At 45.2% G+C, this 12,625-nt stretch overlaps 1 protein-coding gene across 1 annotated transcript in view; it reads left to right on the top strand.

The window, feature by feature from the left end:
* Positions 1–12,625, top strand: part of LOC147108084 (ADAMTS-like protein 5) — a 146,881-nt gene that overhangs the window by 87,026 nt on the left and 47,230 nt on the right. Inside the window, exon 3 of the mRNA XM_086004551.1 lies at positions 12,203–12,360. Coding sequence (XP_085860677.1) covers positions 12,203–12,360 — 158 coding nt within the window. The remainder of the gene's footprint in view (positions 1–12,202; positions 12,361–12,625) is intronic.

Here is a 12,625-nt window from a genome sequence, read left to right as displayed (position 1 = left end):
TTGTTAGGGCAGGTTTTACATAAATACTGCCCAATCCTTAAAGGTAATGAAACAGAAATCCAGAATATTCATTAGCCCTCACATCTCTACTATTCAGACCTCTCCTTAAGGCAATATTCTCCCCTCCTCACGCAGAGGGTTGTGAATCTTTGGAATTCTCTGCCCCAGAGGGCTGTGAATGCTCAGTCGTTGAGTATATTCAAGGCTGAGATCGATAGATTTTTGGACTCTAGGGGAATCAAGGGATATGGGGATCGGGCGGGAAAGTGGAGTTGAGGTCGATGATCAGCCATGATCTTATTGAATGGCGGAGTAGGCTCGAGGGGCTGAATGGCCGACTCCTGCTGCTATTTCTTATGTTCCTCCCTCCCCCATCCTCCGACAACATAAGAGCCATGTGTCCTGTGGAGTGTTTCACCTCGATCTACACCTATCTCTGCAATCACTAATCCTATTGCCAACCAGATGTTTGTCCAACTCCTTTTTAAAGGGGTTATTTGGTTTGGTAAAATGTAAATTTAGAACAGACAACAGCATGAACTTTATTCAGCGATTGATAAGTGTTTGGAATGATCTACCCAGCGAGGAAATAGAGGCAAAAACATCGGGGTTGTTCAAAGTCACCATTAGATGTCACAACAGGAGAACTAGGGTGCTAGAGGATTGAGCTTTGTTGGGCAGAATGGCCTTTCTCATCCCTAATTTCTAAGGGCCCAGAAATTAGGTTCGGGGGCTTGCCGCGTGTGCAAGTGAGCACTGTACAGCCAGTCAGGGGAGGGGAAACTTCATTCATGAGTTTGATAGTAAGAACTGTCAAACTCATGAAAAGTACGGGCGCCCAAAAGACTAGTTTAACTTTAAATAAAATTTTAAAAAACATCCCAATAATTAAATAAACTATAAATAACTTTAAAAAAACTATTTTAAACAATTAATCACATTTTTGAAAAAAATAATTTTTTTAAAAATCGAGTCTAAAACTACACTTACCTTACTGTAAAGTCTTTAAAAACAATAAAGCTGTGGAAAAAATGTTATAATTTTAAGTAATAGACCACTTACCTTAAAGAATGAAGTCTTTACGTCTCCTTTTTACATTTGTAAAAAGGAGAGGCCCTTACACACGCGCAAACCTGTGGAAAAAAAGGAATTTCAGCGCGCACGCGCAGACTCCTGCGCGCACGCATTCGTCCTCTGAACCCCTTGGTTCAGAGGACAGGAAATGCCGGTTTCCCCCGCATGCGCTGTGCGTGCTGAAATCCGGCACTTCCAACGGGCCCACGCGTGAGTGCCCAGTCCGTACTCACGCATTGGGACCGGAATTACTGGCCCATTATGTTCGTATGTCTCAGTGTTTTGCTGGGGGTAGAAGTACAAGTCTTCCCCACAGAGAGGGAAATTCACCCTAGGCTATTCTCGTGCACCTCCTGGTAGTAAGTTTCAGAGTGGCATTTAGGGGAGGGGGGGGGAGCGGCAGGAGGTGTGTTCCTGACATGGGGTGGGGGGAAGGCGACTTTGCAAAATCCCATTGAAAAAGAAAATAAGAATTCTATTACTCGTGCAGCGAGCTGCCAAGTTATTGCTCCATTAAGGAAAAACTGCAAACAGTGAAAATCTGAAATAAAAAGATAGCGTACTGGAAACACGCAGCAGGTCCGTCATCTGAAAAGAGGTAATGAAGGTAATGTTCACCTTCACTGCTTGGATGGTAAACTGGCAGAGCAGATTGCCCGCCCGTTATGGTACCCGCATGAATTTCAATTCAGTGGAAAGAGAAACAGAGTTAACATTTCAGGTCGATGACCTTTCATCAGAAAGTTCTGTTGATGTTCTGACGAAGGGCCATCAACCTGAAACGTTAACTCTGTTTCTCTCTCTTCACAGATGCTGCCTGACCTGCTGAGTATTTCCAGCATTTTCTGTTTTTATTTCAGATTTCCAGCAGCTGCAGCATTTTGCTTTTGTATTGATGAATATAAGAGGGTATTTTAAATATATTTAGAAGATGGTGGCAGAGTTGGGAGTTAGACTTCAGAATCTTGCTCTAAAGAGCCACTTAGTGACGAGAGCTTACAACTAGATCGTTACGGTTGACATAGCAAAACTGAATGAGAAATTTTTACATAGGAAGGTTGATGTAAAAGCGTGACCAAAAATCATGACAACAGGAAGTAAGGTTTGTGGACAGGAAGTGCGTGTAAAGAAGATTTTTTAATATGTCCGAGATCAAGGGCTGAGAGTAAGCTACACATCTGCTCTCTCGGCAAGGATATGCCAGTGTGGGGGCAACTTGAAGACTAGAAAATCTTTTTTTTTAATTGTTTATATCTAGAAGTGAGTGATAAAAGATTGAAATAGCCAACAATATTTCTATTTCTTCAGCAAGTTGCGTGTCAGTGATTCAATTTCTCTTCACACTTTAAAATCTTTACACACGTGCATCAGCATTTTGTGCTTTATGTGTAATTTAGTCGCATGTACAAGGACAACCAGAGAAATAATCCATAGTTTCCTCTCCTTGGTGAACGGGTTCTTCGGGTCTGTGTTAATCAGGTTAAAACTGAACTACGAATCAGTGCCACACGCCATGCTGTGACTTGGGAAAACCGTTCGGCCTGTCGGCAATCGTTCCCCCAAATTTGGCGCATCTGTTGATTTGTCTCCAGGCTAGTTCTTTTTTAAACTCAAAGCTGTCAACATCGGGAAGAGCCGAGGTGTGAGCTTTATAGCCACAGGCCGCATGTCTGAGGTCACGTGCCCAAAAACATAAACACGCCTAAAACTAGCAAACTGCTTCTGGCACATGGGTTTGCAGAAGATGGGCAGGTGTGTTCTACTTGGCTCCTCCTTATCTTCTTTTTTCCTGTTTCACTCTCTCTCTCTCTTTTTTTGTGTTTGTCTTTCTTCCTTTGCAGCATGCCTGGCCATGGAATTTGCAGGTATTTATGCTGGAGTTTTAATGAAGGGTTTTCGTACCTCTATGAATGCTGGGATAGCCATGCCTCTTGAATTACCAGCGCAGTCCGTACATGTAAGAAATTGCAATCCTCGGGTAGTAATCGTGACCTCCCACAGGAGAGGAGGTAGTCTGTTTAAATTGGAGGAAGTTATTTTTTCCCCCTCCAGCGGTTCTACACACGTGGCTGCATTTCCAACTGGATGCATTCTGAATTAAGATCTTAAATTTTGAATTAGATCAGTATGGATTTGAGGAGGAAACCCTAATGTTAGGCCGAGATTGGATGCGACCATCCCATTAAGTTGAAAAGTGTACGGAGGCATTCTGTCACTATTTTGTTGTTCAGTGGGTGGATGCACAACACTGCGATGGCAATAAAATGACAAAACGTCTCGCAACTGCAGGTTTCTTTGTAGGCTTGTAGAGTTAATAGCTGGATTGTGCCGACCAGCCAAATATTCATGAGATCACTATGGAGGCATGACTATCCCAGTGTTCATAGTGGTATGAAAGCCTCTGTTTGCATCTGTTCCATGTGGTTTCCACGGGGTTATAGTCAGAGGTGTCTGTTTCTCATGCAGCTGAGAGAGGGTGTAAGGGATCCAATCTCCTTGTGTCTCGTCAGGGCTTTGGGCCTAGTGCTAAAGATCTACAGATGTTGCCTCCCACTGACTCCTCTCTTGATAACCCAGTAATTTTAGTCGGGGAGGGGATAACACATTCATTTGTCTTTTGCTGACTAGGTAGACGAAGGAGTTTAGAAGAATGAGAGGGGATCTCATTGAAACTTATAACATTCTAACAGGACTAGACAGACTAGATGCAGGAAGGATGTTCCCGATGGCGGGGGAGTCCAGAACCAGGGGTCACAGTCTAAGGATAAGGGGTAAGCCATTTATGACAGAGATGAGGAGGAATTTCTTCACCCAGAGAGTGGTGAACCTGTGGAATTCTCTACCACAGAAGGCAGTTGAGGCCAATTCATTAAATATATTCAAGAAGGAGTTAGATATATTTCTTAAGGCTAAAGGGATCAAGGGATATGGGGAGATAACAGGGACAGGGTACTGTATTTGGATGATCAGCCATGTACTCATTAAATGGCGGAGCAGGCTCAAGGGACCAAATGGCCTACTCCTGCTCCTATCTTCTATGTAAGAACTAAAGGTGTGGTTTTATTGTTAATTTAAGGATGATGATTCACACCTCTCTTTTAAAATCCTCATTGTTTATGCCCCCCCACACCAAGCCCACATTGACTGCTTAACCGAGATGTTCTCCCATCTCTCTTCCCTCAGTCTCTGATCAATCACCTCTTCATCCTTAGTGCTTTCAAGTTACACTACAAATCTTCTAGTCCCCTAACTCTCACCATCTCCCTGTCGCATCTCACTATCACCCTTCATATAAACTCTCTGACCCAACTCCCTGGCTACCCTCTCGACTCTGTCATCTCTCGTGGCCTCTCTGCACCTGAGGTCTTGATTATTGACCAGGCAATCTCCATCCATTTCCTTGTCTCCCTTACCACCCTCATTCCCCTATCCTCCGCCAATCCCACTATTCTCACAATCTGCCTAAGCATTAAACTCTCAAACTCCCTTATAAACTCACTCACAAAATTCCAACTCACCTTCCACTCTCCACCCACGACACCTCTACTGCTGTTGACCTCTCTAACCACCCGCTCATCTCTGCTGTCGATACCCTTGTTCGCAGCCAATCAATCACCACCCTCCACCCATCTGACTCCATTTGATAATTTGCTAACTTCTTTGCTCCCTTTAATCAAATAGGTGTTCTCTCAAGCATACGTGGTGCACAACTGGCCTAGTCATCAATTGCCAGATCTAGCTCGACCACGTTGTAAGAATAAAAATATATGTTTTGTATGTGTGATGGACTCGAGACTATTAAGAAAGATGTATGTAATAAAGATAAATTTGATGTGTATGGATCTCCCCTGGGTAAGGCAATGGCGCGAAACTTAACAAAGGAAACCTGCATAACAGGATAACCCCCCACAGAGACACCATCGAAACTCACCATCGAAACTCAAGAGCCACTAAAAGGTGTCAACAAACAATTAACTTAAGCAAGAAATGGCTCCAGCCACTGCAGACTGACACATGTTCAAAGGAAAGCCAATCAAGAACTGCCATGAATCTAAGACCCAATCCTGGGGTCTTAGCAATTGAGACTAGAGACAATGGACTTAAAAAGATATAAAACAAGGAACCCAAAGGCTCGCTCTCTCTCTCTCTCTCTCTCTCTGGATGACCACGCGGTAAAACAAGACGCCCTCCCTCTACAGACCAGACCAAGAAGCAAGGAAAAAGGCCGCGTGCATTGCTTGACTCAGGGAAGTACCAGTCTGTGTAAATCTAACCCATTACCTTACCTGTTGTAATCGAGTAGAGTCCATACATACCAGCAGGCTATTGTTTTGATGTGCATGAGTGTGTGTGTTTAATAAACTTGCATGAGTTTGTGTGTTTAATAAACTTATTCCAAATTGTTTCAAAAGAATTGGTCTTGCTGTCAATTTAATGCCAGTCGAAATAAAAAGCTTACAACGTCCAGCATAACTGTGCTTCACTCACCAATTTCTCACGATCGTCGGGCCTCCCTCTTCGGATGCACTGATTGTTTGTTGCCCCCAATTGCACCCGAAAATTGTCCTAAACCAATCTCTACCCCAATTTTTCTTAAGCACTTTAATTTTGGTTGTCCTGTTGTCCACATTTTCCCTATTTTCTTTCTGTCCGTTGATAACATTTAATGCTACTTTTTTGCTACCTACTTTCACCTAAGCATCCTTTCCTATTTCCTTAAGAAATCTTTTGTCTTCTGACTGAGCTCCTGCGAAGCGCCTTGGGGCGATTTACTACGTTAAAGGCGCTACATAAATGCAAGTTGTTGTTGTTGTTTCGTTATCTTTCTTCCACTATCCATATTGGAACTGGGAGCAAAGATGAGTTTTCATTGGCTGATAATCACCTTTAGAGGACAGGTTTCCAACCAGTTGAAAGCACAGACGTTGAAGGTTAAGATGGATGCATCATCAATAAAAGAAAGAAAGACTTGCATTTATATAGCGCCTTTCACAACCTCAGGACGTCCCAAAGCACTTTACCGCCAATGAAGTACTTTTGAAGTGGAGTCACTGTCGTAATGTAGGAGAAGCAGCAGCCAATTTGTGCACAGCAAGCTCCCACAAACAGCAATGTGATAATGACCAGATAATCTGTTTTTGCGATGTTGATTGAGGGATAAATATTGGGCAGGACACCGGGGAGAACTCCCCCTGCTCTTCTTCGAAATAGTGGCATGGGATCTTTTACGTCCACCTGAGAGAGCAGACGGGGCCTCGGTTTAACGTCTCATCCGAAAGACGGCACCTCCGACAGTGCAGCACTCCCTCAGCACTGCACTGGAGTGTCAGCCTAGATCTTTATGCTCACGTCTGTGGAGTGGAACTATGAACTCACAACCTTCGGACCCAGAGGCACGAGCGCTGTCAACTGAGCCACGGCTGACACAGACGTAACTCGATCAAATCTGAGCTATAAGAATTTGCACCAAAACACTGAAGAGGCTGCTGAACATGTGGTTTCTGGAGTTCAGAAGTGCCTGGGTGAATAAACTTGACCGTGGCACCGAAAGGATTAATTGACAGTTTGGAATGATAAGGGAGAAATTGAAACAGGCATGTACGTGTTACAAGGAATGCAGTTGGGAAGATGATTAAAAACCAAGGTGAATCTGATATACTACTATTTCACCCCCTTTTCCCTGCATGTGGTAGGTGCTTGAGTATCATATTTTATTGATGTCTGATGGTAAAAGCTTGTTATCAGACTACTATATCACAGTGTGTAATGTGGGGTGTTAATGGTCCATTACATATGACTTAAAGCTACAGCATATTATAGGGGAACACCAGGGTATTCACAAGCCTCATTTGATGATAAACTCAAACATACAGAGAAGTGTGAGGTGATGCATTTTGGCAGAAGGGATAGGGAGAGGCAGTATAGACTTAATGGCACAGTTTTAAAGAGTGTGCAGGGACAGAGGGACCTGGGGTTTCATGTGCATGGATCTTTGAAGGTGGCAGGACATATTGAGAGAGTGGCTAGCAAAGCATATGGGATCTTGGGCTTCATAAATAGAGGTATTGACTACAAAAGCAGGGAAGTTATGCTGAACCTTTATAAAGTGCTGGTTAGGCCACAACTGGAGTATTGTGTCCAGTTCTGGTCACCACACTTTAGGAAGGATGTGAAGGTCCTTGAGAGGGTGCAGAGGAGATTTACCAGCATGGTTCCGGGGATGAGGGATTTTAGATACAAGGTTAGGTTGGAGAAGCTAGAGTTGTTCTCCTTAGAGCAAAGGAGGTTGCGGGGTGATTTGATAGAGGTGTACAAGATTATGACTGGTTTGAATAAGGTAGACAGAAAAAGGCTGTTCCCATTAACTGATGGTACAAGGACTAGGGGACACAGATTTAAGGTTTTGGGCAAGAGATACAGGGGGGATGTGAGGAAAAACTTCTTAACACAGCGAGTGGTGAGGACCTGGAACTCGCTGCCAAGGGAAGTGGTGGAAGCGGAGGCACTCAATGTTTTCAAGGGGAGACTGGATAGGCATTTGAGGGAAATAAACTTGCAGGGCTACGGGGAGAGAGCGGGGGAATGGGACTGACTGGATTGCTCTACAGAGAGCCGGCACGGACTTGATGGGCCGAATGGCCTCCTTCTGTGCCGTAATGACTCTATGGGCTGGATTTTGTCAATGGGAAGCTTTTGGAGGCGAGACTGCTGCTTGCCAGCTTTCAATCCCACCTCCATCAGCTTCTGGCCAACCAGCGGGATTTTCTCCTGATTGACCAATTAGGGAAGTCAGTGACAGAACATGTCAATGTATGATGTGCCATCTGTCAAGATTTTTTGAAAGAAGGAATGTCAGCGTTTGACAGCTCTGTGAAGCTGTCAAACACTGACATTCTGTGTAGTTTGATGAGACCTTGTGTTCAGGACTCATCAAACCTTTCAATTTGCAGAAATCACCTGGCTGTTGGTTCGGAGGATCCAACAGCCAGTCTGTGAAATCTACAATGAAAATGTCGGGACTCCGGATCCACAGCGGCTGAAGGCTGTAGGCAGAAACAAAGGTAAGTGAACATTTTAAAGCACATAACACTCCCCTTACATACTTACCACTCCACACTTTAATCCCTTCCCCGCCTCGAGGAGACAGGACCCGGGGCAGGACGGCTTCCCGCCTCCTGGCAAGAGGGCACGGAGGCGGGATGGGGGCGGGTTTGCCATCCGCCCCCAAATTCTGCAACTTTACCGGCAGTCCCGCCTCCATACCCGCCTCCTCGGGGCTGAGAAAATCCAGCCCATCTGACTCTAGCAAGCATTTAAGATACTGATTTCACAATCCTGGGACAGCCATTTGCGTTTCCTTGCAGCAGGTGGGTGAGGAAGCTCAGAATAGATGTCAGGAGATGGTTCTTTTCCCAGTGGACCTTTGGAACAGGCTGCCGTCTCATGCGGTGGACGCGGACTCGCTGAATTCCTTCAAGCGAGAGCTGGACCTGTTTCTGGCTGGGGCGGAGATCACCTCTTACAGAAGGTGGGTACTGCAGGGAACTCAGGGCCAGAGTGATCTCCTGGACTAGTTTTGATTGCCTAGATGGGTCAGAGAGGAATTTCCCAGATTTTTTTCCCCAAATTGACCTGTTTTTTTTTTAATCCAGTTTTTTGCCTCTCCCGGAGATCACATGGCTCCGGGTGGGGTGGAGTCTATATAGAAACATAGAAACATAGAAGATAGGAGCAGGAGTAGGCCATTCGGCCCTTCGAGCCTGCTCCGCCATTCAATGAGATCATGGCTGATCGTTCAAATTCAGTACCCTGTCCCTGCCTTCTCCCCATATCCCTTGATCCCTTTAGCCTTAAGAAATATATCCAACTCTTTCTTGAATATATTTAATGAACTGGCCTCCACCGCCCTCTGTGGCAGAGAATTCCACAGGTTCACCACTCTCTGGGTGAAGAAATTCCTCCTCATTTCAGTCCTAAATGTCCTACCCCTTATCCTTAGACTATGACCCCTGGTTCTGGACTCCCCGACCATTGGGAACATCCTTCCAGTATCTAGTCTGTCCAAGCCTGACAGAACTTTATAGGTTTCGATGAGATCCCCTCTCAATCTTCTAAACTCCAGCGAGTATAAGCCCAATCGACACAATCTCTCCTCATACGTCATTCCTGCCATCCCAGGTATCAGCCTGGTGAATCTTCGCTGCACTGCTTCCATGGCAAGAACATCCTTCCTCAGATAAAGCGGCCAAAACTGCACACAATACTCAAGGTGCGGTCTCACCAAGGCCCTGTATAACTGCAGCAAGACATCCTTGTTCCTGTACTCGAACCCTCTTGCTATGAAGGCCAACATTCCATTTGCCTTGTTGTGTTACACAAGGTATCGCAGTTGTGTGAGACAGGCTGGATGGACCAGAGGGTCTTTACCTGTCCGTCATTGTTCATATGTTCGTATATACCACAGGGTGAGGACTTAGAAGAGGAAATAGCAACATAGGCATTCTCAGCCTAAATCTGACCTGTTTCCCATTGAGGAACAAGCCTCAACTCCAACACTACCCAAACTCTGGGAGTTTAGAAGCACCAAGAGGTACCTTGCCATGTCAGCTGGATAATTATTTGACCCTGAACTGAGCTTCCAACCCCATATCCTCTCCATCACCAAGACTGCCTACTTCCACCTCTGTAATGTTGCCCCTGCCTCAGCTCATCTGCTGCTGAAACCTTCATCCACACCTTTGGCACCTCCAGACTCAACTATTCCAACGCTCTCCTGGCTGGGCTCCCATCTTCTACCTTCCGTAAACCTGAGCTCATCCAACACTCTGCGGCCCGTATCCTAACTCGCACCAAGTCTCATTCTCCATCACCCCCTCTGCTCATTGACCTACATTGGCTCCCAGTCCAGCAACGCCTCAATTTAAAAATTCTCATCCTTGTGTTCGAATCCCTCTGTGGCCTCACCCCCTTCCTATCTCCGTAAACTCCACTAGTCCTAGAACCCCCGAGAACTCAGCGTTCCTCCAATTCCGGTGTCTTGTGCATCCCTAATTTTCTTCACTCTACCATTAGGTGCCATACTTTCAGATGCCACGGCGCCAAGCTCTGGAATTCCCTCCCTAAACCTCTCCGCCTCTCTTCCTTTAAGACGCTCCTTAAAACCTACCTCTTTGACCAAGCTTTTGGTCACCGGTCCTAATATCTCCTTATGTGGCTCAGTGTCAATTGTTTTCTGATAACACTCCTGTGAAGCAACTTGGGATGTTTTACTATGCTAAAGGTAATATATTAATGTTGTTGTTATTATCTCTGGAGTTATGAGCGTTCAGAAGAAGTGGCGTTGAAAAGTCTCTGATCAAATTTTACCAATAAAAAGTACTGAATGTTTTGCTTTTATTGGTGTATCTTCCAGCACCGATGTTAAAAACACAGTGTTGGATTTAGCATGAAAGACTTGCATTTATATAGCGCCTTTCACGACCACCAGACATCTCAAAGCGCTTTACAGCTAATGAAGTACTTTTGAAGTGTAGTCACTGTTGTAATGTAGGAAACACGGTAGCCAATTTGCACACAGCAAGCTCCCACAGACAGCAATGTGATAATGACCAGGTAATCTGTTTTTCCTGAGTGGGGGATAAATATTGGCCAGGACACCGGGGATAACTCGATATGATAGCAAAATACTGCGGATGCTGGAAATAACAACAGAAAATGCTGGAAAAACTCAGCAGGCCCTGCTCTTCTTCAAAATAATGCCATGGGATCTTTTACGTCCACCTGAGAGAGCAGACGGGGCCTCGGTTTAACGTCTCATCCGAAAGACAGCGCCTCCGACAGTGCAGCACTCCCTCAGCACTGCACTGGAGTGTCAGCCTAGATTTGTGTGCTCAAATATCTGGAGTGGGACTAGGAACCCACAACCTTCTGACTCAGAGGTGAGTGTGCTAGCCACTGAGCCACAGCTGACTCTGGGCACTGATACTGACATAAGTGCGTCAGCACAATGGAAAGCACAACCCAAAATACCGAGTATCAGTGAAACATTCTGAGATAAGTCCCATAATGGTTGTATTCCTGAATAAATCCATCTTTAAAATGTTCATTGCCACCTTCGCTTTTTAAAATATATTTATAAAATAAGACATTTTTAACTGGAAATAACTGTCTGGATGAATTGCCATCTGCATGATGTTTCCGAGGCTTGGGCAGTGGAGCAGGAGGTCTTGGCTGTTAACCTTAGCTCCCAGCACCTCTGATGGCCATTGCTTTCACTAGATGGTGTGCCATGATTTAAGGCTGAGTGCCAAACCAGCTTGTTCCAGTGCTTTATCCTCGGAAACAGCGTGAGGACGACAGCCCTGGTCATGAAGATGGCTATTGTGTGGTAAAATATGTCTTGCTTCAGCACCAGGTTCAGAAACAGCAAGAAGGTGGTTGTTCTGATCGAAAGGGGCAAAGATAAGGGACTCCAGTTATGTGGGGAGACTAGAGAAGCTGGGTTTGTTCTCCTTAGGGCAAAGCAGGTTAAGAGGAGTTTTAATAGAGGTGTTCAAAATTCTGAAACGTTTTGATAGAGTGAATAAGGAGAAACTGTTTCTATTAGCAAGAGGGTCGGTAACCAGAGGACACAGATTTAAGGTCATTGGCAAAAAAAAACAGTGGGGAGATAAAGAGGATTTTTTTTACGCAGTGACTTGGAATGCACTGCCTGATAGGTGGTGGAAGCAGATTTAATAGTAACTTTCAAAAGCGAATTGGATATATAATTGAAAGGAAACATTTGCAAGGCTATGGGGAAAGAGCGGAGGAATGGAACCAATAGGACAGCTCTGTCAAAGAGCCTGCACAGCACGATGGGCCGAATGGTCTCCTTCTGTGCTGTATCATTCTATTATTTACTCCACATCTTACTCATGCTCTACCTAACCTGAATGCTGACACAGGATGCAAAAAGGTTAAGACTCTGCCAATACCCAGCACCACCTTGACCAACCTAAAAATATTAACTTTATAAAGGACACACTAACTATGGTAGCTCTTAACGTGACTGATGTAATGGATTTGAAAGCGTCACTTTAGATGTGTTGATTGACTCAATAGTTTTATTTATGGCTGTTTCCACAAGTTGGCTGCGAATCAGAAGCTAAGAAGATCTCAGTGGGTGAACAGAGTGCGTCAGCGACGTCAGGCATGGTCCAGTGAGTGGTCAACATGGGGCAGCTGGAGTGCTTGTTCCAGCACTTGCGGCGGAGGAGCGTCCTTCCGGGGCAGGCGCTGTTTGAGGTACGTGGCCAGAACTTTTGTCTGTACTGTACGATGTGCTTCCCACTAGTGTATGGGACTCAAGCAATGCTGATCCAGGCGACGTTAAACATGTTGCAGTGCAGTACCCCAGTCCCACCACTGGAAACCAACAGGAACAGTTACGCGGTCGTAACTCGCTGCACTGCCCTCTGCTGGCGGAAATTGTGCACTGCAATGGTTTGGAGAATGTGGGCATGGGCCTTTGAACAAAATTGATAAAGTCTCACTCGATGTGATGCATTGT

This window comes from Somniosus microcephalus, chromosome 13 (genome assembly GCF_052327205.1).
Source record: "Somniosus microcephalus isolate GS21.2 chromosome 13, FLI_Smic_1.0, whole genome shotgun sequence".
In the NCBI taxonomy this organism is placed as follows: Eukaryota; Metazoa; Chordata; class Chondrichthyes; order Squaliformes; family Somniosidae; genus Somniosus; species Somniosus microcephalus.
This window is presented reverse-complemented; position numbering and strand designations above follow the sequence as displayed.